The following is a 26,953-nucleotide window of genomic DNA, read 5'->3' as shown; positions in this document are numbered from 1 at the left end:
AAACTGACTTTGACGTTATACCACCTCCTCGACTGTAGAGGGAGCTGCAGCCCCCTCTACCCTCTCTAGGCGCCCCCTCATCTCCTTGGTGTGGGCGGGTTTTTGCCTATCTTCCCGCCGCAATGCGCTCTCCGGCCTGCAGAGGGCGCGCACGCGCAGAGGGGCCGAGCGCGCGCCGGGGGGGGGGGGGGGCGCGGATGCCGTTTGGGTGGGTGGGGGCGGCACCGGAAGTGTGCGGTTGCCATGTAATATCCCGGCCGCGCGTGCGCGGTAGCGGGCCAAGGTGTCTCCGGGGCGGGCACGCAGAGCTGGCGAGCTGCTTTGGCGGAGGCGGCGCCGACTCGCGCGCGGAGGAAGGAGGTCGGTTCGGCGGCGCCGGCGGAAACCTGAGTCCGGGCGGGAGGCCCGACGGCGGGAGGCGGCATGTCGGTAGCGGGGCTGAAGAAGCAGTTCTACAAGGCGAGCCAGGTGAGGCGCGGCCGGGCGATCGGGGCTTGGGCCTGGCTCGGAGGACCGCGGCGAGCCGCGCTGGCTCCTCCAGGGCTGGCCGGGAAGGGGAAACCGGGTCCCCGGGCTGTGCAGGGGTACGGAGTGTGCGCGTCTAGGCGGCTCTCCAAAAGCTCTGGAGGGCCGGCGGCAGGGCTCGGCCGCGAGGGGCTTGCCGCCAAGCCTCACGACCCGAGTTCTATCCCCAGGACTCCAGGGTGGATGAAGGGAACCCAGGTTTCCAGGCTGTGAGCATCCGGGACTCTCACCACATAGCCTGAGGCCACAGAAAAATGTGTATCTAGGTTGTCTTCCAAAACAAAAAAAAAAATCTTGGTACATTTACCAAGTCCACACAGGGCTTAGAAAAATTATTTTCCCCTCCCTTTTTCTTCGGTGTCTTTAAGATGGATTGCAAAAACAAACAAACAAACAAAAACCAAAATCACACGCCAGGTGGTACACATCTTTAGTCCCAGCACTCTGGAGGCAGAGGCAAGCAAGCAGATCTCAGAGTTTGAGGCCAGCCAGGGTTACATAAGGAGAGAGACCCTGTCTCAAAAAAACTAAAAAAAGAAAAAAAAGAAATAAAAAAGAAAAATCTTTGGTAAATAGACACTGTGCCAAGTTGAAAAGAGACAGTGAAAAGTAATTTTCCAGGCTTCTCCAGTTACAAAATGTCACAGGCTTTGTGTCCCATTTCCAAAATACATGTGTTTCTTTGAAAGATACATTGATAGGGCTGTACCAGACTGTGGATTCCTGGGTACTTGGTGGTTTGGGGTCAGTGCTTCTTGGATCGTGAATCTGAACTGAAATTCTGCATCCTGTTGACATTCAGGAGTTAGTTCTCCAGGGTGGGCATCCTGGGTTCTGTTGCATCATTAAACCCCACCCCATGGCAGGAGCTCCATTCATCTTGACAACAGATGTCTTCCAACACTCCGTAATGTAACATTCCCTCTGGAACTTTTGGTTGCTTTTTGAAACAAGGTTTTGCTTCATAGTCCAGGCTGGCCCAGAATTTCCTCCTGCCTCTGTCTCCTGGGTGTTGGGATGATGGGATGCCACAGTTCAAACTTGCCTTCATGGATTTGTTGAAGGTCTTATATTGCCTTGAACTCCTGGACACTGTGAGCCTGCTCCCTCAGCCTCCGAATGCTAGGACTCGGTCATGTGTCCCAGGCTTCCTCTTGAACAAACTCCTATGTTCTCTCTGTCCCAGTCTGAGGCCAAAGTGGCCTCAGATTCATCATCCCCGTCTCCGAATCGTGGTACTGAGTTACTAACAGTTACCACCGAGCCTCACTAGTGAGGTTGGTTTTGTAAGATAAATTTCCCAGAAGTGGATTGCCAAGTTCATGACTGTGAGTTTTCCATTTGTCTGTTTTGGGTTTCTTCTGCCTTTCCCCCTTCAGGTCCCCACCCCAGCCGCCCCCCTTTATCTGTGTGCATGTGTATGTGTGCTGGGGATGGAACCCAGGACCTCACCCACAGTAGTAAACGCTCCACTCTGAGCCATGGCCCCAGCTTGATAGGCATTTTGCCTGGGCCATTGCTGGAGAGCCTGGCAGGCCTGTAACCCCACACTGGGGCTTACCCAGGTGGCTGAGGCAGGAGGATCAAAAGTTCATGGCCAAGTGAGTTCCAGAAACTTAGTGAGATCTGTTTCCAAATGAAACACTTAGCCAGCACTCTGGTCACTCTAGAGGTCACCAGGGTCAAGGTTGGTGTGGCTGTATGAGGCTGTCTCCGCTCGGTGACCCCTGCTGGTCCCACTCAGCTCAGAGGCCTGTCCCAGTCGAGGATGTTGGAGCCGCTGTGCTCCCCTTCTAGAACTCCCGAACAGCTCTCAAAATGCGGAGATCCGAACAGGGCCTCGGCTTGTCGGCCTAGCTTGTGGTCCCACTGTCTGATAGGCTGGGGCAGGATTTTAGCTGTAGTTCAGGGCAAGCCTGAGCTGCAGAGTAAGAACGTGTCTATGTCTCAGGACAACAGCAGATGATCTGGGTGTGTAGCCCAGTTGGTAGGGTGCTTGCCTACCATGCAGGAAGCCCTGGGTACCATGTAGGGCTAGCCTGGTCTACAAAGTGAGTTCCAGGGGTATGTGGTGTAATGCCGCTTAGGCATGCAGGTCATGGCTGTGTGCAGGGAGCCCCGTGAACACAGTCTGCTGCCTGGGTTTTGCTCCAAGAGCTATGGCTGTGCAGTGCAGGCTGAGGATCCTGGGTGGAGCTGGCGCAAGTGGATTCCACAGGGAGATGAGCAACAGTGTGAGGAATGGCTTGGGCCGTGCTGTGAGAAGGGCCCAGCCAGAGGGAGCAGGCAGCTGGTGCTTGCTCTCACAGGCTGAAAGGAATGACCCCAGCAGTGGCCTAAGGATAACGACATCTGGGCTCTATCTGTAGACCTTGGAGGGAGGCTAGTGTTGGGCAGGGGCTGGGGGGTGGGGAGGGTGGGGGAGGGTGGGGGGCTGCGAAGGAATAAAGAAGGCAGTGCAGGGATGTTGCGTGTTGCAGTGCACACCCCTGGATGGAGTTGAGTGGGTTGGACCCGTGCAGGAAGTACAGTAGCCAGGCTCTGTGCCTGAGCTCCTTGGGATGTGATGCCAGCCTGGGCCTGAGGCTGTCTTCCTGTTTAAATCCCTGTGGCCCCAGGTCCCTCAGAAGGAGAAGTCTCTGGAGGCCCCTCTCCTGCTGATTCCCAGCAGGCACTGCTGGAGGGACCCACAGGGGCAGCCACCAGACTTTGCCTCTTAGAGGGCCACCATCCAACCTGCCTATAAACCTGGAAAGTCCAGCTTAGCTGAGGATCAGTTTACTGTTTTGACATTCCAGGGCCCTGTCCCAAAGAATGACTGCTGTGCCCAGGAGTCTGAGCCAGCTCTAAAGAGCTGCACACAGATGGCACGCAGCCCGGCCTCCTGCAGGAGTTTGCCCAGTTGGGTCCCTCTCCTGTGTTTCTTTTCTCTACTAAGTAACACCTCTCTGGTCATCTCCTGAGTCCCCAGAATATTCTTTCTTGTCAGAAAGGGAAGCCACAAGCCAGGTGTGGCAGGGCATGCATGCTTGTAATTCCCTGTGGGTTCCGGGCCAGCCTGGGCTATATAGTGAGAGCCAGCAGGAGAGAGGCTGGGCCTCAGTGGGTAGAACACTCACCTAGCTTGTAAGGAAACCATGGGCTCCATCCCCAACTCTACATAACTCCTCTGTAGGGGCTCACACCTGTCATCTGGAGGTTGAGGCAGGAGGATCAGGAGTTCAGCTACAAAGTATGTTTGAGGCCAGCTTGGGCTGCATGAGACCCTGTCTCAAAAAAGATAGAAGAATCCTCAGCCCACATTATTGAGAATCAGAAATGGCTGCTTGTGGAAAGAAATTCAGGGGTTCCAAGGCAAGGTATGGATGGAGCTGGAAGCCAGGATGGGCAGCTGAGCTCCAGCAGGTAAGAGCGTGGCTCTGGTCCCATTGGCACGAGCTTCACAGGTCCACAGCTCATCACCCAGCCGAGCCAGTGGGTGGTGAACTTGGGTGTTGAGGGAAGTTGGTCGTTTCCCTTCCCACAGGTGGGGAAGTGGAGGCATGGTGGCTCGGGCAGCCCGGGTCCCTTAGCTGTGGTCCCTGCCGTCCCCTCCCCCTGGTGTGTGTAAGGCTGAGGGTTCTGAGGAAGTCTGGGTGCAGATGGAAGTCTGTGGCTCAGAAGTTTGTTTGGGTGTCTTCACTGTTAGCCTGAGCTGGCTGGCTTCCTGGTCACTCTGTGCCGGCCTGGAGATGGAGTGTAACTAAGGATGTTGCTCGTGGCTGCCTGGAATGCAGACCTCACCCCACCCCCACAACCCCTTTTTTGCCTGAGAGAAAGGGAGAGTTTGAAAAGAAAGATTGGTTGATCTGACATAGGTAGAAAATTGCCAACTGTGTGACTATGTGCATGGCTGTGGAGTACCAGGCAAGTGTGCTTGGTGAGCACCACCCCTACACGCGTGCATGCACACACGAACGCACGCACACGTGCGCTCGCAGTGGAAGAGCTGTTACTTCCCATGAGATCTGCTACTTTTTTTTTTTTGGTTTTTCGAGACAGGGTTTCTCTGTGTAGCTTTGCGCCTTTCCTGGAACTCGCTTTGGAGACCAGGCTGGCCTCGAACTCACAGAGATCCGCCTGCCTCTGCCTCCCGAGTGCTGGGATTAAAGGTGTGCACCACCACCGCCCGGCCCCATGAGATCTGAAGACTAGGAGGGGTGGCACACTTGGGGCTCAGTGACTGTTCTCTCTCTCTCTGTTTGGAGGTGGAACCCAAGGCCCCCTGCAGATGGGCACTCAGCGACACTCCAGACCTCACTTTGATTTCCTCCACTTGAGGCCACGTTTAACCTGTGAGCTGAAAGTCCACCTGAGTCAGAGCCTTGGGCTCCCAGCACAGTGCCCCAGCTAATCGTTTACATGGGTGTGCTAGGCCACCCCTACTATACCTAGACAGCCTGGGCAGCTCCAGCCCAGGGCATCACAGCAGGCAACTGTGCCAGGAAGATGGGGACTGTCACATCCTGTTTATCACCCATCTCATTAGGGACATGGTGTCCAAGCGACATATGTCCCACCTCACTTGTTAGTACCCATCCCTTCCTCCCTGTTGTTCAGTCTGGGCCCTTGCAGAGAGGCCTCTGTTACATGTGTGTGCACGCAGTATGTATACGTGTGCGTGCTCATATATGCCCATCCCCCTCCATCAAGCGCAGCCTTTGACCAGGGGACCTGGGACACAGCTGCATCCTCTCTGGCCCTCCACAACCTGCTTCCCTGGTAGGATTTGAGAGGCCACAGCAGGCAGCTGTTGGGGGAGTGGAACCAGGCCCAGGTTTGGCACCCTCAGCTCTACCCCAGGACTTTTTTTTTATTTATGTGGGGGAGGGCAGGGGTCAACCTCAGGTGTTGTCCCTCAGGTAGGTACCATCCACCACTGGGACCTGGGACTCACTACTGAGACTAGTCTCGCTGGCCAGGGTCCCCATGTCCAGCAACACTGGAATTGCCAGTTCATCACACCCAGCTTTTCATATGGGAGCTGAGAATCGATGTGGCGGGCACTGTACCAACTGAGCTGTCTCATTCCCTGCTTACTTACTTTTATCCTTCTGAGTTTTTGTTTGTGAGATGGGGTCTCGTTCTATCACCTAGACGGACAACAAACCCAAACCCTGTGCTGGGGTCGCGGGTGTATGGCTGGGTAATGGTAGGGTCTTCGCTGTCTGGTTCTCTCTTGAGCTCTCCCTGGAAAGCTAGAGGGAAAAAGACTGCAGCTTCTGGCAGCTGCCCTGCTCAGCCCCTCCCTGCCACGGGCCACCCCTGCTGCCTGGGTGGGCACCCCTCTGCTCCCTCTTCCTGCCCTCTGCAGGTCCGCAGGATGCCTCATCTTCCTTTTCCGCTCAGCTCCTAGAAAACCTGCTGATTTGAGCCCCCGGGGGTCACGGGACACTTCCCAAGCACTGCGGGAACACAGCTGTGGCTTCCTCCCGGGCCCTGACTCAGCACCTGCTGGCTGACCTCTCTGGTGGACTCCCATAGGCGGGTTCCTTCCCTTTTGGGTGATCCTCAGTGTTAGCCCCCCGGGATATGTGGGGAGTCCTCAGGGGACCCCTGAGAACCAGCATCAGCACTCAGCATTTCAGGGTGACAGGTGTCCTTGGTCACCAAGTCGATGAGTGGAGACTGCGCATGTTGATCTGGGTCCCTGGCCTGCATGGGGACTGCCCAGAACTCTGTGCAGCAGCAGCAGCTCAAGGGCAAAGGACGTGTCAGAGAGAAAGCGGACGGACCCCAGGACTTCTGGGGTCCAGGCTCTGTTGTCCCCTAGCACCACGGACCTCTCAGATCTCCGCCAGAGTTTCAGGGTCACACTGGTGATGGGTGCCCCACATACCATCAGACCAGTCTGCACAGCTCTGCCCACACCCTGCCCAAGCTACGCTGTGCTTGCCCCACCTCTCTCTGGTGGCATTGTGCCTCTTGTACCTCGCCCTGCCTGGTCCTCTGCCCTCCTCCCGTCTACCCTGTCTATCTTTCTGGCGTCTCAGCGCTTGCTGGAGGGCAGCCCTGGCCTTCGGTCTCATTCTGATGTGTCCAATGTGCTCTGCTGTTACTCGGCACGCTCCTGGGAGCGGGGGCGGGCATGCCCAGCCCTGTGTCCTGCTGTGTGCTACCAGCTGACAGGCTGATCATAAAGGCCCCACCACCAAGGTGGCCTCCTGCTCGAAGCTAAGAATGGGGCTTCCTCTCTGCGGCCTCCTACAGTTTCCCTGGCCTGACTTCTTGGACTCAGGTAGCACTTGAGGGAACTGGGTCGTTTGAAACTTGGCCAGGAGCAGGTCCAACTGGTCTTACAGAGGAATTAGCCTGTCTGTGGCCCTCTGGCCTTAGGATGCACCTCCAGCACTCAGGAGAGAGGCTGCACTAGGCTGGGCCATAGGAGCCTGTGGGGTAACAGCACCAACTGTGACCAGAGCTGGCAGAGCAGGCTGAGGACCGCCAGGCTGCCTTTCTCCCTGGAGGGTCCAGACCACTCTGCTGGGAAACGCCAGTCTCCATACACCCCAGCTCAGGTCTCCATGAGTTAGACCACCCCTGGGGAGACAGACTTCCTGGGTCCAGATGGCCTGCCTTGCATCTCACCCACCTGCTGTGACACACTCACTACCGGGCTCTCCCAGACACCTTGCCCCCAGTGCCCACCCCCGCCTCTGTTGTGTCTGTGAGCCATTCTTGGGCACCGACCACTCCCTCGCCACCTGCCTGTGACGTCATCGCAGCGCTGAGTGTGACTCCAAGCACCTTTCCCCAGCCTGGCTCCTTCCCTTCACAGGAAGCGCTTCAGTTACTTACTTTTGGGACATTCTTGCTCTAACGCAGCCTAATGGACAGTCCTGCCCCAGCTTCCCGGGTGCTGAGGCCGCAGGTGTTCGCCACCTGGTCCGGCTTAAAACTCCATTTTAAATCTACCTTTAGTGGGTTCTTCCAGGGTGTGACATATTGGCAGAACCTTCACCTAGAATCTCCCCGTGAGGGGGTCGGGGAGTGGCCTGGGGTGGAGCCCTACCTAGCCCCTGTATGGGCAGGGGCTCTGATTCCATGGCAGGAAGGGAGTCTTGGTGGTTTTGCTTGCCATGAGTGGGTAACTAGATTGAGATACACTAGGGAGAGATTGGTGGAGTGAATTCCCCGCTCCACAGTGAGTGTCCCAGGTCTGTGCAGGCTTGAGAGCTCTGCAAAGCTCAGTCACACCCACTCACAAGTTCCTCTTGGCCCTAGGTAGCCGTAAAAGAACCACCATGGGAAGAATGTTCTTGCCACATCACCTCCTCTGGCAGTTGCCTGGCCCTTGTCAGCTTCATCTTAACTCCCTGGTGTCCAGCCCCATCGTGCCCCCGTGATCTCGGGGACTTGTGGTCCTACAGGCTTGGCTTTGGGCAGAAGACAACTGGTCGTCACCCAGGACTTGGGGGCAGCGAGGTCGCACGGGCCTGGAGGAGAGTTGGTAGTCAGTGGCTTCTCCTAGCGACTGCCTGAGGGAGTGGCCGGGCATCAGCATGGCCAGCAGCGTCAGTAGCAAGTGCAGTCCGGCCCTGCTGGCTCTCGCAGGACAGTATGTGATGGCGTTGCTGTTGGGCTCCCTGAGGCCCTTGGGGAAGGGCTCCATTCCTCCTCACCAGCAGCACTTACGGTGCCTGTGCACATGCGCACTAACAGCTGGAGGCAGAGCCTGGTGAGGCGGCAAGCTGAACTACCCCTGGGCCTGTGCACCCCAGGCCTGCGGGACACGGGGGCCAGCTCCCTTCCTCAGTGTAGGACACAAGGTGTTTCTGACGAGATCTAGAATGAGTCCTATTGCCCAGGACAGCAGGATGGTGTGGGGCACTGTCAATGGGAGGTGACAGATGATGACCCAAATGTATGGGCCATCTGTATGTGGTGCTTGGAGACCTGCTTTGTGGTGATCTGTCTGGGAGCTTGGGTGCTGTCACTCTCCTGTCTGTCCTTTGTCCTAGCAGAGGTGGAGGACACCTGAGTCTCTCTGTTTTTGCAGTGGGGCAGCACAGAGTCGTCATGTGGTCGGCCCCTTGGACAGGTGTCCTGACTTTCTCTGCGAGCCCCGCCTGCTTGCTCTGACCGATCAGTGTCTGTGATCCTGGCCCAGGAAATAACCATGGCAGTCCATCGGTGTGCCAGGCACACGGTTGGCCCTAGGCTCTGAGAGCCAAGACTGTCAGCCCGAACATGGGATCCTAGCGCTCTGGAGGCAGAGGAAAGAGACTCACCATGAATTGAAGGCAGAGACCCATTAGACTCCTGTGCTTGGCCATGGCCAGGCCCATCACTTTGAGCCTGTTGCCCAGCCTCTGCATTGCCCAGCACACCTACCTTCCTGCTCCAGCTCCCTGCATACCCAGAATCGGCACACACAGGATCCTCTGCAATGCCCAGCACACCTACCTTCCTGCTCCAGCTCCCTCTCGCATGCACACATTTCTGTCCACCCAGAATCAGCACACACAGGATCCTCTGCATTGCCCAGCACACCTACCTTCCTGTTCCAGTTCCCTGCACACCCAGAATCGGCACACACAGGATCGGGGTCTGAGCTGCCACCTGTGCCTGTGTTCCTGGTGGGACAAAGGCTGCCATGTTGTGGTCTTGTCCCAGCTCCCAGAGCCTCCCACCAGGTGACACTGCAGCCTCCACACTCGTGGGCTTCAGTCAGTGTGTGCGCGTTTTAGGCGGGTTCTTAATGAGGTGCTCACGCGGTCTCAGGTCCCCTACTAGGATGAGTGTTCGTAAGCTTTGCAGGCCAGAGAAGCTTAACTTGAGGTGCCGGTGTGGTGCTGTGAGTTAGGGTGAAGGATTCCAGTGTCTTCCCAAATCAAGGACCCTGTGCTGATGGCTTGGGGATGTGTTGAGTGGAATCTGGCCTGCCATTCCTCTGAGAGCCGTGGTCACTCAGCTTTAGTCACTGGAACCACGTGCCTGAGAGAGGTTTGTCCTGGCTCAGGTGGGAGGTCCAGTTCCTGCCCGTTGGCCTTTTTTGCTTTAGGGACCCCATTGTCCCCGACAAGGGCACACTCATTGCTCTGAAGACCAGGCCCAGTATTGGGCCTTTAGGGATGGTCAGTTCCTTGTGGGGAAGAGAGCCAGCGTCCTGAGCCCTTGTCCTCATTACTGACTGAAAGCAGCAGTGTCCCTGTGGGTCCTGGCTCGCCGAATGCTCTGCGGAGCCGACCTTCAGCTCTGCACACTTGACCCCTGGACACTGAGAAGAAGCCATTGGTCATAGGCACTGCTGAACGTTCGTTCCGGAAGCTGGTGGTATGTTCAGGTTTGTTCAGAAAACACAGCCCGGTTAGCACTGAGGGTGTCCCGGACCCCATAACTCTCAGCAGCACCTACCTACATCGACGGGCTCACTGTGTCCCAGGGCACAGGCTGTAGATGGCTGGGCATCTCCGAGCCTGGTGCCTGTGCCACCATAGGGGCATGTTGGCGAGCTGGCTGGGTTCCTCCCGCCCTCATCAGACAGGCCACTGGTGTTCCTCTTCTCTGCCTGCTTCCACACACCTGCCCACTCCTTGCTCCCAGCCTGGCACAGTGCCTCCTGTGGACCTGCTGGGAGGGTGTGTGCTTAGGTCTTAACCCTTTTTTCCCTCCTGAACCACACCATAAAAATAATAGTTGTTAGCTAGGTGGGGCACGCCTTTAATCCCAGCACTTAGAGGTAGAGGCAGGTAGATTTCTGTGAGTTCAAAGCCAGCCTAGGCTACACAGAAAAACCCGGCCACACACACACACAAAAAAATTGTCATGTGACCAGCAGCACCTGAACAGGGCATCTCTTAACTGGCCAGAATCAGCCTGATGGGCTGGTGGGTCGGCACACCAGCATCCCAGATGTGTGCAGTGCCTCCTGTGACTGACTGGGCCAGTGATGGGTGGCATCAGTAGGAAGGCCTGGGTGACTCACGGAGCACATGGCCACTGGAATTCAGATGTGGGAAGAAGAGGGCAGTGAGCACAGATGCCACCCAAGCGTCACCATGCTGTGTACTTGTCCCCACGCACAGCCAGTCCCTCCCTGCATCTGGGCCGAGACTGGGGCATCATGAGGCACTTGGTGATACAGAAGGGGAGGCGGTCAGGAGACTTGAGATGTGGGCATTTGACTCCATAAACTCAAGATGAAGGAGTGGGTGCCGCAGCCATCACCTTGTGGCCCACAGTCAGCCCGGTGTCCTAAGGGTGGTTGTGTCCCAGACAAGACTGCCTAGGCAGAGCAGGGGAAAGTAGGTTCTCAAGAAGGGTCTGGGCACCAGGCTGCCTGCACAGGGTATCCAGGGACACCACCCAGCAGCTGGCGGGGGAGCTTACCCTCCTCTTCCTTTTTAACGCGCGCGGTTCATTGTTTTGTAGGCAGTGTCTGTGGGGCTCAGGTTGCCCGGAACTGACTGAGTGCTGGGGGGCCTTGTTCGTGTTACCGTGGCCATGCTTGAGATTGTCTGGTCTTTGGCTTGCTGTTGGCAATCAGACAGCCTTGGCCAGGCGAGTCAGGTGCTCTGCCACTGAGCTAGCTGTGTCCCAAGTCCTGCCTTGTTTTGTTGTCTTTGTTTTTGTTTTTGTTTTTTGTTTTTTTGTTTTTTCCAAGAAAGGGTTTCTCTGTGTAGCCTTGGCTGTCCTAGAACTCACTCTCTAGACCAGGTTGGCCTTGAACTCACAGAGATTCGCCTGCCTTTACCAAGTTCTGGGATTAAATTTGTTCACCACCAACACCCGGCTTGCTCTGGTTTCTTAAAACAGGCTAGCTTCAAACTTACTGTGTAGGGGAAGTTGACCTTGAACTCCTGATCCTCCTAGTTCCCACCTGAGTGCTGGGATGACAGGTGTGCCCACCATGCTCCCTCTTAGAAAAGGGTCTCCCTGGAGCCTCCCACCCTTAGGAGTGTCCCCTGTGGGGCGGTGGCTGCTGAGCTGCTGCTCACCAACATTACAGGTGAGGAAACTGAGGCAGGGGGACTGACTGGGTGCGAGGTTTAAGCTTTGTTTTGGGTGCTGAGGATGGAACTACAGGGCCTCTGCGATGCTAGGAGAGTGCTGTCCTTACCAGCCCTGGGGCTTTCTTCCCGGCTCCCAAGCAGAGGTTTCTTCCTGCCACCTGTCACAAGACCTTGTGGGCACACCTGTGGTGACTTGGCATTGACACACTGAGGGTGAGGCTGTTCACTTGTTTATTATCTCAATAAGTATTATCTCAAGAAATACCCAGTGCTCATGGCCTCTGCTGCTCATCGCAGGGGACGCTGGCTTCTAACTCAGCATCTGCAGACTGTTCCGCAGACCCCGCAGTGGGAGTGCCAGTTACTGCCCGCTCACCCCGCCTTGCGCCAGGCCGCTCTGGACTGCAGAACCTGGTCTCCCTGACCTGTCCATGTGTCTGTTACTTGTTACCCAAGTCTGCTGTGACAGGTGCCAATTGCAGCCTCGGGAGGCTGAGCTGTCATCATGGTGCCCCTCCAGGGTTTGAGCCATCCCTTCAAAGAACCTGTCATTTCCTCTTTTGTGTCCTGTGACACAGCCCCACCTCATCCCCCCCACCCATCCAGGTCCCAAGGGTGCAGAAAAGATTCTCCTAGCTTTCTCAGACTTTCCAGAACCTTCTGCCATGGTTGGGGGGTGACTGTGATCAGGCTGAGGCGGAGTGCTGGGAACTGGACCACAGCCCCAACTCCTGCTGCCTCCAAGGCCACCAGTGTGTGGCAGAGAGGGCTGCATGCATGCAGGGTGGATTCCAGCAGACAGATGTCCAGGGCTGGGTTTCCAGGGAGGCCTTTCGGACAGAAAACAACTGGAGCGGGTGGGTGCAGAGCCCCTCCTGTTGAGGGAGGCCAGTCATAAGCAGCCTGGACCCCACGACTACAGCTCCTCGGAGCTGGAGGGATAGGAAGGGTAGGGGCTTGGGGCCCTTAGATCTGTCCCCCCATTTTTCCTCCATGAGGGAGTTCAAGACTTCCATTGGGACTGACAGACACCTGAGAGCTAGCCCAGGCTGCCAGGGCCACGCAATGGCCACTGAGTGCCACTTCCCAGCCCTGCATCCAGGAAACCTTTCCTCATTCTCAGGCGTGTGTGGAGCCAGGCTGGGCCACCCCTCAGTTGAGCAGCAGCCCTGGGACTGTGTCCTTCAGATGCCCCGTGGGCCTTGGGGACTGGGGCCTCATTTGTTTGTGGCTTGAGTTTCCTTTCTTTTTATAAGTTTTCATCTGAAGTTGATTTTCCCAGCATGAGAGGCAAAGTCCTCCTGTCTCACCCGACAGATGAGAAGCCAAATGGACCAGGCCAAGAGCCACCCAGGTAGTGGGTCCCGGGACAGGCACTGCCAGGTGCACACAGGGGTAGCCAGCACCGTTCCCGCTGTGGGAAGCTCCCAGGGCAGGGACAGAGGGTCAGGTGTTAGGGAGCCCCAGCTCAGAAGAGTGAGAGCAGCCCCATTTATGGGGTGCAGGATGCCTGAGACTCCTTGACTTCCTAAACCACCCCTACTTTCTGCCTTTTGATGATGTACAGCCTGGGGTGAGCCTGCCACCTCCTCCCCGCCTTTGTGGCCTAAGGCTCCAAGGGGTCACCCACCTCAGCTGACCTTAGGTTTTTGCCCTCAGCTCTCAAGGCAGCAAGGGGAAGGGACTGTGGGGTACAGTGTCATCCAGTCTGCCCATGAAGAGCAGAGCCTGTGAGTGTCCTTGTGTGCCAAGCCTGGGGCAGTGAGGGGCGCCAGCCAGGCCACCATCACCCTAAAATAACAAACACACTGGTGAAGGCCCGTGTGCTGAGCTCTTTCCCATGGATGCTGCCTGGAAAAGCTCGGGAGACAAACGGGAAGTGACAGACAGTAGACCAGGCTGTGTGGAGCCTGGTGCAGATTCCTGCTGTCCCAGCCAACACCGAAAGCCCAGACTGTCTGGGGACCACCTAGGGCCCAGAGAAGGGCCTCAGGTGTCTGACTTTTGGCCATGTCCGGAAAGAAGCCCTTGTCGAGGTCATGCCTGACCTGACCCCAGCTGCCAGCCTCCTGCAGCTGGCTTGTCCCAGAGTCTGGGGCATCACGAGAGACCTGGAGCATTCTGCTGCAGCCCCTGTCTTGGTGACACCTTCGGCTCTGAGAGCCCACAGCCTGTAGCTCCCAAGTTCAGGTCCCACATGAACCTCAGCCCACTACAAAGGGCTGCCTCCCTCCATGTGTGCCCCTGGGGGCCCAGTCTGGTCACAGGGACACCTGCTTAGGGTTCCCACCCGGAGAGCTGAGTGAGCGCAGGCGCCACCGCCTCTCACCAAGGCTGCTCTGGGGAAGCACCATGCCCTGGCAGCACACCGTGCTGGGCTTCCTGGTCGGCCAGAGGAAGTTCCTTCATGCCTGCTGTCACAAAAGGAGGCAGTGGCTTGCACAATCAGCAAATTCCAAATATTTATGAGAGCCCGTGATGTGTGATAAGGGCCTGTGATGTCTCCCTGGGCACAGTGGTGGCTCCTGTTGCCCACCCCATATCCTCGTATTGCTGTTCAGAGCAGTGGAGACCTGGATCTGGTCCCACGACATGCGGCTAGCTCCAGGGACCAGGTACTTCGTGGTGCAGCAGCTGGCCACCTTCCTGCATGTCCCCTCCCATTTTATTTAATTTTTTTAAACTTTTTTTGTAATTTATTTTTATGTACGCTGGTGTTTGTATGTCTGTGTGCAGGTGTCAGATCTTGGAGTTACAGACAGTTGTGAGCTGCCATGTAGGTGCTGGGAATTGAACCCAGGTCCTCTGGAAGAACAGTCAGTGCTCTTAACCGCTGAGCCATCTCCCCAGCCTGTCCCCTTCTGTGTTAGCGTGTAGACAGGGACTCAGAGCACTTTACAGATGAGCCTTACCCAAGAAGCTGGGTAAAGCCTCTGGGGAACTGGAGGCTCCTGACTGGGCGGGACACTTGAGTTGGGGCCCTGTCGGCAATACTTACCTCCTTCCTGGAGAGCCCAGTGTGCTGCCCAGTGTGCTGCCCAGTGTGCTGCCCAGTGGGCCTGCTCCATCCTCGACTGCTCCCCACCAGGAGTGAGGCGTCAGGCATGGCCTAGGTCAGGCTTGGGTGTATGGGGCTCGGCAGGGAAGTCTGGGGTGGAAACTGAGAAAGAAGGGTGGCTGTGACTCTGCAGGCTCAGGCCACCCCAGCCCTGAGGTCCCCAGTTGGGGACAGAAGGCTGGGCTGCGTGCGCTCCCTCTCTCATCTGTGAACTGGTGACTACTAGGGCCCTGCATGGCACTCACACCCTCCCTAACCTCATAGCCTCTCTTCCCTCTGTCCTGTCCACACTCAGGCCGACACCCCACCCCACCGCCAGGCTGTGCTCCCTGGGCCAACACAGGCTCCCAGTGTCCTGTGGATACTGTGCCTGTCATGGTGCTGCTGCTGGTAAACTGAGGCAGGTGACAAGTGTTAGGTCCTTCAGAGTGTCCCAGTGCCCCTGCAGGGGGACCCCCACCTACATCAGCCTGCCCCAGACTCTCCAGGCAGTTCTCAGTTGTGGCAGGTCCCTCCAAGAACAGACTGAGCCCCCAGTGAGGGCTGTGCCAAGGAGCAGCAGCAGGAGCTGTTAGCCGCTGTGTGAGGCTGCATGCTTGGGTCCACTGGACAGCGTGGCCTTCCGCAGACAGCGTCTCACACCACAGTTGACTCTGGGAGACTGTGACTGGGTGTAGCATGGAGCCAGCTGCCCTGTCCCCCTCCCTTTGTGTCACTGTCTTTGTTGCTCAGACTGAACCTCCTGTGGCCACTAAGTCACCTTTCCTTATTATGAAAAAAGGAATGTGACCGGCCAAGGGTGGTGGCCAGGCTGGGCCGGGTGTCGGCTCCATGTTCCTCCCAGAATCCTCTCTGCCTAGCTTTTCTGTCACATATCCTGTCACTTCTCTCATGGCTCCTCTGCCCCAGGCAGCCACATGCTGTTTGGCAGAGCTGGTGCAGAGCTAGGGGTCTCGTGCTTGGGGCAAGAGCTCTCTACCCAGGGGCACCCAGTCTCTCTCTGTGATCCCGTTGGGCGGTCCGTCTCTGCTTTGTGCTTGCCCGTAACCCAGGTGCCTAGTTTACAGGTGACCCTGTCAACAGAGGCTCTGCCAGGCAGACCCAGCAGGTGTGGCCAGAGAATTGGGAGCAGTCTTGGTGCACGCTGCCTTGGGCCAAGGTCCCTGGTAGTGTACCTAGTTTGCCCCCCAAGGTGACTGCAGCAAGGCAGCTCTTGGCAGGGATGGTGACCTCCCACAGGGCTGGTGGCTTTGTCTGCCAAGAACCTAGGTGGTTGCATGCCACCATGCAACCCCCGCTGTGCTATGGGCAGCTGTGGTGGGTCCTCACAGACTTGTAAACAGACGCTGCACCCGCCTTCTGGCTCTGGAGTGTAGATGGTGGGAGGTGTCTGTTTCTCCCCCTTTTCCTCTGTGCCCATGAGCTATGGAGGGCACTGACGGTCCTTCTGCAAAGGGGCCCAGAGTGTGAGGGTTTGGCTTCTTCGTGGCATGTGTGGTGGCCAGTGATGTGGGGTCCCAGTGTAGCTCTTGGGCCTTGGGGAGGCTGGACCTCCAAGTCACAGGTCACAGGAGATGAGAGCATAAAGAGAGCAGCCTGGTATGCTCCGGGCTCCCTCTTCCTGCCTCACTGCTCTCCTGAGACTCCAGGTCCCCAGGCCCAGGTGTTGTCCCCCGGAAGCTGTGGCCCTGCCTTACTTCTCTGCATTTACCAGAAGAGCCGGGCCTCATGGTGGGTGACATCCTGCCTCTGCTCAGCCTGGAGAAGCGAAACCAGCGGGTGAAAGCCAGTGGGGCTCCCTGGGAATACCCAAAGGAGATAGCCAATGGGCGCGCCCTGCGCTCTCCTCTGAGAGAGGCTCTGGGGAGCCCCAGGAGCAGCCCTGTTCAGTGGGCCGGCCAGAGAGCACAGTGGCCTTCTTCAGAGCGCGGGGGGCGGCTGCTCACAGGCACAGGGCTGGGAGGTCACTTCCGGTGCCTCTGCAGCCTCCCCACTTCCTGATGTCTTTGGTCACTTCCTCCTAGGTCACTCTACAAAGTCCTTACTGCCTCTGCCTGTGGTGTGAGGTACCACATGGCCCTTGCAAAACCCTTGCCCACATCAGGCAACAGCTGAGTTGGGGGCACCAAGACCATGGCCCGTGAAAGTCTCACTGGCATCCTTCTCTCAGAAGGCCAGCCTGCTCTTCTGCATATGGGGTGTGCATACACCCGATGTGGGGGTGAGCTGGGCATTGGTGGCCCTGCTCGTGGGTCCCAGGGGCTTAGGTGTGATGCGTGAGGATGGCTGTGGTAGACAGACTAGGGGAACTTGAGGCCTTGCGTCCCAGAGGGGTGACACACACTGTTCCACATCCAGATAGTGACGCAGGCACTTGGCTGTCTGCCATGTACTCGGGTCCAGCGCGGGGCAGCCAGCTCTGTCCACCCTGCCCCAGGCTCTCAGGTCCAGGCTCCTACTTTAAGGTGTGGTTTGTGAGTCAAGTTCTGGCGTCTTTGAGGGGCATCCCTATCAGGTGTGTCACAGTGGCAGGCAGGCACCAAGGACTCACGTGCACAGGACACAGGGTACAAGCTGGTGTGGGGCCTGCTTTGCCTCCGCCAAAGTGACAGGGTCAACCCAAGAACTGTGAAAGGTGGGACAGTCCCCACAGGGTGCTGGGCTGAGTCACAGCACACCCCGGCACTGTCGGCTTCTCCGGGTCTCATCCAGATACCCGGCTGTCTGTCTGTCTGTCTGTCTGAGAGGCTGCATTGTTGGCAGGCACAGCAGGTACCCCTTCTGTGCCCTCACTTGCCTCCCTCCTTCTACCCGAACAGCTGGTCAGCGAGAAGGTTGGCGGGGCCGAGGGGACCAAGCTGGACGATGACTTCAAAGAGATGGAAAAGGTAGGGGTCCCAGGCACGGTCCACACAGCTGCTGGAGGACAAAGGGGCCTGCACCATTCTGTCTCAGTGTCCGATGCTCCAACACTGGCTCTCTTCGCAGAAGGTGGATGTCACCAGCAAGGCCGTGGCAGAGGTGCTGGTCAGAACCATCGAGTACCTGCAGCCCAACCCAGGTAGGTCACCCTGAAGTGGTGACCATGGCCCTCCCAGCCTCTGCTCGCCTCCACACACAAGGGTCCCTTCTACTGACTTGCTGGGCTGGGGTGCAGTGGGGCCAGGTCTTCCCAGGCAAGGGTGAGGCAGGGAACAGGAGTTGGAGATGGGAGGCGGTGGAGACCTTAGACTCTGCTGTGCCTGTGGCACTTCTTTCTGAGGAGGCCTGAGGGAAGGGACATGTGGGATTGGTCCCCTCCTCTGTGAGCTGCCAGGCCCTTGGGGGGGGGCATGGGAAGACACCCCACCCCACCCCATCACCTGGCCTGCGCAGGATATGTGGTCCTGGTCCAGGGTGTGTCTCAGGACGGATGATGTGGAGAGGAGCCTGTGGGTCCCACCTGGGCCATCTGTTCCTTTGCAGCCTCACGGGCCAAGCTGACAATGCTAAACACCGTATCCAAGATCCGGGGCCAAGTGAAGAATCCTGGCTACCCGCAGTCAGAGGGGCTGCTGGGCGAGTGCATGGTCCGCCACGGCAAGGAACTGGGAGGAGAGTCCAATTTCGGTGAGGGGCAGCTGAGGGGTCGGGTGGGCAGGGCAGCCATGTCCAGTATTCTGGGCTGCCCTGGCACATGTGCCACTCAGGAGTGGGGAACCCTGCCTGTGACGGCCTCCCCTCCCTGCAGGTGATGCCCTGCTGGATGCAGGTGAATCCATGAAGCGCCTGGCCGAGGTGAAGGACTCGCTGGACATCGAAGTCAAACAGAATTTCATTGACCCGCTGCAGAATCTGTGTGACAAGGACCTGAAGGAGATCCAGGTGCCGCCCCGTCCCTGGGTCCCTGGGTCCCTGGGTCCCCGGGTCCCTGGGTCCCTGGGTCGGTGCCCCATGCGCTGTGCTGCTCCGTCACGTGTCTGCACCCACAGCACCACCTGAAGAAGCTGGAGGGCCGCCGCCTGGACTTTGACTACAAGAAGAAGCGACAGGGCAAGATCCCCGATGAGGAGCTGCGCCAGGCCCTGGAGAAGTTTGAGGAGTCCAAGGAGGTGGCGGAGACCAGCATGCACAACCTCCTGGAGACTGATGTGCGTGTCAGGAGGGCCGAGGACCCAGGACACCATTCCACTAGGATGAGGGCTGCCCTTCCAGGTTAGGGTGCTGAGCCTCCAGGGCGGATGCGTGGTCACGTCATTTGGCCCTTTTCCTGTCCGCAGATTGAGCAGGTGAGCCAGCTTTCGGCCCTGGTGGATGCCCAGCTGGACTACCACCGGCAGGCGGTACAGATCCTGGAGGAGCTGGCAGACAAGCTGAAGCGGAGGTGAGTGCGGCTCCCTCCCACCTCCCGCAGTTCCTGTGGCTGCTGTGTGCCCTCTGCTGGCAAGCGTGGACAGTGCACCCGACCTGCCAGGCCAAGCACAGGTTCCCGCAGTGCCCTGATGCTGGGTTGTGTCCGTGAAGGGTCCTTGGAGCTGTGTGTGTTAGTAGAAAGCAGTGAAGTCCCCGGAAGGAGCAGAGCCCTATGGGAGATGGCAGCGGTGGCCTGAGCCAGAAGATGAGAACACAAGGAGTTAGCTGGGCCAGCTGCTCGAGTCCACATCCTTTGCCTGCTTAAGTCAGGTGGCAGCTCCCTGGGTGTCCAGGGGCAGCCTCTGTGGATACTTGAGATGGAGGGACTTAGGTTAGGGATAGCCTTGCCCTGGGACAGCAGCAGAAACAACAGGGTGAGAGGGGAGAGATGTGGGAACTCGGGCCCTTCCATTCCTGCAGGGTGCGGGAAGCCTCCTCACGGCCCAAGCGGGAGTTCAAGCCCCGGCCACGGGAGCCCTTCGATCTTGGAGAGCCGGAGCAGCCCAATGGGGGATTCCCCTGCGCCCCAGCACCCAAGATCACAGGTAGCAAAGCCCCATGGAAGGTGTCCGGGCGGGAGCTGGGCCAGTCCACCCACTCACACCTGCTCTCCTCCATAAACAGCTTCCTCCTCATTCCGATCAGCAGACAAGCCTGCCAGGACACCTAGCAGGAGTATGCGTGAGTATCTAGGGGAACGTCATCATCGCTGTGGCTGCTGTCCTTTGGGGGAGAGAGGGAGAGGGACTGCATCCCTCCCCAGATGCTGCTCACTTGGGGTCACCTCCTGGCCCAGAGTGTCAAAGTAGGGCTGACCTCCACCCACCTTGGCCATTGGCCTGTCTGCTGTGCCCTCACATCCCTACCCCAATCCCAGCACCCCTGGACCAGCCAAGCTGCAAGGCGCTATATGACTTTGAGCCCGAGAATGACGGCGAGCTGGGCTTCCGAGAGGGTGACCTCATCACGCTCACCAACCAGATCGACGAGAACTGGTACGAGGGGATGCTGCACGGCCAATCGGGCTTCTTCCCGCTCAGCTACGTGCAGGTGCTGGTGCCCCTGCCTCAGTGACCGCGCCTGCACACTGGCTGCCTGCCTGCACTGTGTGGCAGCGGCCTAACGCCAAGGTGCTCTAGAAACACTAACGTTCCTCCAGGGAGGACCCTCCTCCCCACTCTCCCAGCCCTGGGCCCCCGTCCTAAGACTTGGGAAGGCCCACCCTGAGGTTCTCTCGCCTTCCTGGTGGTGGCAGCTCCCACCTGCTTCAAACCCTCCCAGCCCGTTGCTGGCGATGGGCCCCGGCCCCTTCTCCAGGCTCCCCAGAGGCAGGCGGGTCCTTGGGGTCCCCATCCTGCAAGCTGAGGCTGGCCAGTACCCCGGCTCGGCACACGGAGATACTTAGCACCAGCTGCCCATGTGGAAGTGCACACCACAGCACACGTGCACACAGCACACACACACCGCCCGCGGGACCACAGAACCGGCCTCAGCCCTGCCGAAGGCCAAGCACAAAGGCCCCGGAGAGAGGACATTCCCGTCACCGGCGCCTTCGAGCCGGCGCCGTTGTCTGTCCACGGGACCCTGCACCTGGCGGCTGCCACAGGCCGCTGCGGGTGCCAGTAAGCGAGGCCTCCAGCCTGGGCTCAGTCACATTCCTCTCTACAGCGGCCCCTCAACTTATGGCTCCTCCCTGGCATGTGGGGCCACACCCCACATTCCCAGGTGGGCAACACTGTCCCGCTCCAGCCTGGCCTGAAGCGAACTCTACTCCTGATTTTTTAAGAAGTATTAAATGTCTCTTTCTATAGCCATTGTCCTGTTTGGTTGAGGGTGACCCTGTCTCCTTGCAAGGACCCCACACAGCCCCACCACCCCACCGCAGCCACAGGCCCGTGGTGTGGGTACTCAGACTTTATTACCCAGCCTGTCCCAGGACAGCAGGGCCTGCACAGCCTCAGCTCCCCTGCTTGAGCACGCTGCAGACCTGCTCCAGCACGTGGCACATGCCCTGGTCCTTTGGGGTCCTGCTGGCCAGTGATATCTGCAACATCAGGACTGGGGTCAGGCTCTGCCCTAGACACGTGTCCCCTGCCTCCCAGGGCTGCAGCCCAAGTAAGGGCCTGGTGGGTGACGGGTGCAGTGCTTGGTAGGCCTGGGCCACCTTCAAGACTGGTCTGTGGGAGATTTCTCTGGTTAGGATTTGGGAGCAGTGTCTTGGCTGTGTAGCCCAGGCTAACCTAGAACAAGACACACACCCTGCGTGCTCACGCCTTTGGGTGCTGGTTGACACTGTGTGCCACACCGAGCCTCAGTCTGAGCGATGCACAGTGTAGAGCACCCTCTCGAGGGAACTCCACACACAAGAAGGGTGACCTCAGGCCAAAGGCAGGGCCCAGTAGTTGACAAGCGGGCTCACTGCTGCGGATGGAGCCTGCGCCCTGTGAGTCTGACGGGTGCCCTTACCCAGCCACGCAGGTCTTGTGACCCCCCCCCCCTTCCCTGAGACTCTGGGGAAGTGGTCTGTTCCTCACGGAACCCGGGCTGGGGTTCCACAACCCACCTTGAGCTTGTCCAGGTAGGTGTGCTCCGGGCTCCAAGGCTCCTGGAACCTCACGAGGTCGGGGGCGCCCTTGTAGAACTCTGCCAGCAGCACCTGCAGGGCACGGGGCAGCACACCTGGATCCTGCCCCTTCTCAACGGCCAGGAGGGGCCAGGCCCACGTCACCACAGTGCAGGCTGCCCTGGTGGCGGTCTAGCCTCATCCCAAGAAGTCACACCCATGAGCCCTCAGGGATGACCAAGAAGACGCAGCTATTGAAAAACAGCCACACACCCAGGTGTGCTCGGGACACACCCGTCATCCCCGCACACCCGCATCCCCGCACTGAGAACGCTGAAAGAATAACTGTAAGCTTGGGCTACACAGGAAGGCCATATCTCAAGAAACCCACAAAAATCAAAACAAGTGGAAACCATTAACCCTGAAGCACAGCCACGAGTAGATGGCTCACCATTCTTGAAGGACATCATTGGTCAGGAAGCTGTCCTGGACATAGGCCATTTCAACGTCCATGGGGATGCCGTAGTCACTGGGCCTTTGCTGCTAGGAGGGGTGTAGGCCAGTCAGAGAGGCCTTGCCTGTCCCCAGCCCACCACGCCAGGGCTTCTAGGGTCTGAAGTTAAGGGATGTGGGAAGCCAGGGTATCACCCCGCAGGCATTAGTGACCACAGAGAACCACCGGACAGATGGAGAAGCAGGCACAGCTGCCCAGTATAGCTCTGAACTGCAGTCCCCTAAGACGCATAGCACATTCTCCGTCCCCCAAACATCTGCCCAGATACAACCCTGCTATGCCCACTCACGCCCATGCCCCTCAACTTGCCTTCCTCCAGCTCACCCACCTCAGGGGGAGGCATCACCCAGAAAGGGCAGATCTTGGACTCAGGGCCTGGGTTGCCAGAATAGTACGGGGCTGTGGGGACAAGGACGGTTGAGGTAGGTCGGGGGCTCAGTGGGCCTGGCAGGGTGAGTCCCCCACCCTGGTGCCCAGCTGGGGCCTCACAGCACAGCAGGGCCAGGCAGGGCTGGAAGCCATTGCTGGAGCCTTGCAGTCTCAGCTGGTACTCCATCTGTGCGTCAATGTCCTGCAGGGAGGGCGCTGCCGGGCTGTGTGGGTGGCTGTGGTACCAGCCCACTAGGGACAGGCCTCGGAGGAACAGCACCTGGTGGATCTGGAGACATATGAGCTAGGGTGGGGGTGGGGCGGGACCTTGAGCTGCCCTGAGTCCCACAAAGGCAGTCGCGCAGTCCCCTCCCACCCAACTACACATCTGGGGCGGGAGAGAGGCCTCAGTGGGTAAGAGTGCTGGCTGCTCTTGAAGAGGACTCAGTTCAGTTCCCAGCACCCACATCAGGCTGCTCACAACCACCTGTAACTCCAGCTCCAAGAATCGATGCCCTCTTCTGGTCTCACTGGGCACTCATATGCACGTATACAGATACACACACACACTTTTTTTTTTTTTAAGAAATTCATCTAGCTGGCCAGGTGGTAGCGGCATATGCCTTTAATCCCAGCACTCTGGAGGCAGAAGCAAGCAGATCTCTGTGAGTTCGAGGCCAGCCTGGTCTACAGAGCAAGTTCCAGGATAGCTAGGGCTACACAGAGAAACCCTGTCTCAAAAACCAAACAAACGGAAAAAAACACTTGGGCTGGAATCAGTCCCCAGCACCCAATGGTGGCTCACCGCTACCCATAACTCCAGTTCTGGGGGATCCGATGCCCTCTAATGACCTCCAAGGGCACCGGGCACACACAATGCACAGACAGACATTCAGACAAAACACCATGCAGAAGATAAGAAAATCTTAAAAATTACATCTATGCATAGCCACTGGCCTATCCTCCCAGTACTCAAAAGGCACCGCAGGAGGATGCCTCATTCTAGGTCAGCCTGGTCTACACAGCAAGACCTCCCTCCACCCCTTGTCACGTAAAGCGCCAAGCCAGCATTTCCATACCAGACACGGGCACCCACCCTCACTTCCACACTTGTCCTAGCCACCAGGACAACTGTAGCCCTCTCAAGAAGCCCTCACCTCCTCCTCAACGGTGGCCGCTGTGTCAGCATCCCCCAGCCGGCTCCTGCAGGGGAAGGCTCTCAGCACGGTCAGCACTGTGGGGGTACCCAGCAAGAGACTGTCAGTCCTGCCCCAGACACACCCTTGTCCACCCAGTCCCAGTACGCACTCTGATTGTTGATGTCCCAGCGACCGCCAAGGTAGCCCACGACCTCACTCCGAGTCAGGTGGCAGTGGAAGTCCTGGGGACGAAAGGGGAGAGCTGGCTCAGGCTGCACTTCCTGTGTCAGTGCAGAAGCCAGCCCACCCCCCTCCTATGTGCATTTATCAAAAACCTACCATTAACCTCGGGATGTCATCATTGGCAAGCAAGCCTGCACCTAGCATGTGCAAAGGCACTGGGGTCCATACCCAGCACCAAAGGAAAGACTGATCACCTATTACTTTCTGATAGCAAGCACTTACTGAATGCCTATTGTATATCATATCCCTGACTCTTCAGTGCCCCCCCCCCCGCCAGTGAGTTCCTTCTCCCTGGACATGGCAGGTGACCAGGAAAAGGGACTTGAGTCACATACCAAGAGGAACAGCACGTTACTGGAAACAGCTACGTTGAACGGCTGGAACTTGTTGATGGCAGCAAAGGACGTTACTTCTACCAGGGTGTGGGGGTTCCTGGAGGGTGCCAAGGCTTCAGGAACTCAGGCTCTTCCCCACCTCACCCCCTCCTGGGGTCTCCCAGCAGCTGAGACCCTGCCAGATCCCTGCCTCTGTGACCAAACCAACCAAGGGCACCAGGGAAGCCAGGACCAGGGCAGATGGGGTGACTGACCTGGCAGAGTCACGACTACCCAGCATACAGTAGCGTACTGGTACCTGGACTTTGTCTACACGCTTGCCAGGGGGCGTGGCCTCTGGGGAGAGGGGTGAGAGAGAAGTCACTGTGAACCCCCTCTCCCTTCCATGCAAGGACGCCCAAGAAATAAGAGGAAGTGGGGCCAGCAAGATGGCTCAGGGGGTCATGCAACCAAGCCTGATGACCTAAGTTCAATGACCAGAACCCACATGGTGTTAGAAGGGACCCAACTCTTGAAAGGTGTCCTCTAACACATGCCCTTGACCCCAGCTCTCAGGAGGCAGAGGCAGAGGCAGACAGATCTCTGTGAGGTCTAGGCCTGCCAGGCAGAGAGTGAAATCAGGCTGGACTGTCAATCAGGCCTAAGAAACATCAAAGCCAGCCTCCCCATTTCGATCCCCTCCTCTCTGGCCCCTCACCTGGCTCAGAGGAGCCCTTCCCAGGGGGTCTGCGGCCTTTGTCCTCTGCTGAGACCCCGGCCAGCACATCTTCTTCCTCCTCCTCCAACAGAAGCTCCTCCTCCTCCCCTTCGCTGGTGGGACTCTGGTGGAGTAGGGTATCCCGGGGGTGAGGGGGGCGGGTGGGGGGTAGTGTCAGCTGGGCGCCTCCCTCACACCCTCAACAAGTGCTTTCTGGAGCCCAGGCCTGAGCCCGAGGTGGCATTGCCTTGAGTGACCACCAGAGGGCGAGGGTGAGCAGATGTGCCTGAGGCTTTGCGCATGCTCCCCGAACCCCCAAGCTTGGGATTCAGCCTCTGGCTGGTCCTAGCTGTCTGACTTGAGGTGAGACTCCCCAGTCAGTCTCCCTACAGCAGCTCCCTCTGCCCATCATCGTACTCCATAGCTCCTTCAGGGTCAAAGCTGAAGTCCTCCTGCAGCCCAGGAGGCCCTGCCGGTCCTGTCTGTCCCCTCCCTGCCTCCCTTGTGCTCTCTGCTTCAACCACTCAGGCCACCTTGCTGTCTCTCCAACACGTGAGGCTGTGTCCTACCCTAGGTCTTTGCACACCTTATGCCACAGTGCACGGGCGAAGGCTTGTAGTCACCTCATCAGCAGCAGCTACCGGCATATGCAGCTGGTGCCGGCGGAGCCAGGCAGCCTTGTACTTGTCCAGTTTCTGGCCCTTGTACTTCACCGATGCCCAGCCACAACCGGACTTCTTGGCTGGGTTGACGAGCTTCTTGCAGTGTGTTGCCCAGGCGCTGGGAGAGTTGAAGATTTGTCCGGTTTCCTGCCACAGGATCCTGCCATCTGGTTGCAGGTCCCCAATGAACTTCCTGCCCTGCAGGGACACAGAGGGCTGGGACACGCCCACTCCCGGAGATTCCTAACAACACGCTCCCTGAGGCTTGGTGTCCATGTTCCTCTAGGGTTCCCAAGAGGTGTTGTCATAGGAACACCATCTGTCACATCAGTACAACATCCTGGCATTTCAACACCCAGGTGCACAGCTTTAAAGTTAAGCAGCCAGACCTGACCTAGCAGGCCAGGCCTATCAGCCCAGTTACTGGGGAGGCTGAGGCAGAAAGACTACAAGTACAAAGCCTGATAAGACACTGATCTCAGAGGTAGAACCCCTGCCTAGAGTCCCCCACCCGTGAGGAGGGATGGGTTAGGCCTAGAATGGGGGGGGGGCGTGGTCAGAGTGGAGCCCCGCCTAGAATCCCCAGTGAGGAGCTGGGGGCGTGGTCGGGGTGGAGCCTGCCTAGCATCCCCCTGTGGGGGGCTGGGGGGTGTGGCTCAAGTTCCATTCTTGGCACCACAAAGAAAGTTTTTTGGGCGAACGTTTTAAAAAACAGTAAGCAGCACACATCTTCATAGAGGGCCTGGGAAGGAAGACCTCATTTTACTGATGGGGAAGCTGCTATGGTATGAATTGGTTGTCCACACACCCAGACGGCTGTAGTCACGGTTATGCGGCATTGTGAGGATCAGGCTCTGGGCTTCAGTTTCCCCTTATGCACGAGCAGTGGGGGACATGAACGGTCTCTGGGGGTCGCTCACCAGGTAGTAGATAGAAAGCACCCCCTCGCCGGGCTCCAGCAGCTCGTCTTTGAGCAGCACCCGCAGCGTGACTGCACGCCTCGTGAGCGCGCCCCCGAGAGCCAGCCCAGGCCCGGCCGTGCTGCCTCCAATGCCACCGAGGCTGCAGCTGCGCCCTCCGCTGCCTGCCCCGCGCTCGGGGTCCTCGGCCTCCGCGTCGTCCTCATCCTCCTCCGGTGCCTCCTCGGCCGCGACCGCAGGGGACAGAGGCTCGGGAGCTGCAGCGAGATAGCGACGGGCTGCAGCGGCCATGCCCCTCTGCCCCGTCCCCGCCCGCGCGGGGAGTCCTACCTGCCATGGCCGCCGGGTCCGGGCACAGCCTCCTCCGGGTGACCGGGCTCCGCCCCGCGCGGGGACGCCGCAGCCCATTGGTCACTGAACATGGGCGGAGAGGTTTGGCTTCGCTGGGGGCGGAGGAGACACTGAGCCCCTGGACAGTTGGGGAAACTGGAGGGTGTGGGATATCTGGAGGAGGACACAGGCCCAGGAACCTCCTGTTCAGG

General features: G+C 58.3%; 2 protein-coding genes across 6 annotated transcripts; one reads left to right on the top strand and one right to left on the bottom strand.

Annotated features, from left to right (window-relative positions):
- Positions 1–259: 259 nt before the first annotated feature.
- Positions 260–20,777, top strand: Sh3gl1 (SH3 domain containing GRB2 like 1, endophilin A2). Its single transcript, XM_028859688.2, has 10 exons — positions 260–468; positions 17,397–17,465; positions 17,566–17,638; positions 18,043–18,186; positions 18,308–18,441; positions 18,549–18,707; positions 18,837–18,940; positions 19,390–19,514; positions 19,594–19,650; positions 19,847–20,777. The coding sequence occupies exons 1-10, from the start codon at positions 424–426 to the stop codon at positions 20,041–20,043; spliced, it is 1,107 nt and encodes a 368-aa protein (XP_028715521.1). The 5' UTR covers positions 260–423; the 3' UTR covers positions 20,044–20,777.
- A 91-nt stretch (positions 20,778–20,868) lies between these two features.
- On the bottom strand, positions 20,869–26,953 carry Mpnd (MPN domain containing). 5 transcript variants are annotated; one of them, XR_005089781.1, is made up of 13 exons: positions 26,742–26,953; positions 26,412–26,668; positions 25,453–25,689; positions 24,830–24,953; positions 24,387–24,468; positions 24,133–24,229; positions 23,724–23,796; positions 23,573–23,649; positions 22,536–22,704; positions 22,375–22,445; positions 21,984–22,075; positions 21,533–21,625; positions 20,869–21,013 (listed from the first exon to the last, which is right to left on the bottom strand). XR_005089781.1 is itself a non-coding variant. In XM_028859687.2 (11 exons), the coding sequence occupies exons 1-11, from the start codon at positions 26,700–26,702 to the stop codon at positions 20,927–20,929; spliced, it is 1,401 nt and encodes a 466-aa protein (XP_028715520.1). In that variant the 5' UTR covers positions 26,703–26,735; the 3' UTR covers positions 20,869–20,926. The 5 variants fall into 5 exon arrangements, 1 of the variants encoding a protein (XP_028715520.1); XR_003733443.2 differs by having other exon boundaries at positions 21,984–22,072; positions 26,742–26,834; XR_005089780.1 differs by lacking the exon at positions 26,742–26,953 and having other exon boundaries at positions 26,412–26,735.

The sequence above is a fragment of the Peromyscus leucopus genome, chromosome 22, assembly GCF_004664715.2.
Source record: "Peromyscus leucopus breed LL Stock chromosome 22, UCI_PerLeu_2.1, whole genome shotgun sequence".
Taxonomy (NCBI): Eukaryota; Metazoa; Chordata; class Mammalia; order Rodentia; family Cricetidae; genus Peromyscus; species Peromyscus leucopus.
The sequence above is the reverse complement of the archived record's forward strand: the minus strand, read 5'-3'. Positions and strand labels throughout refer to the sequence as shown.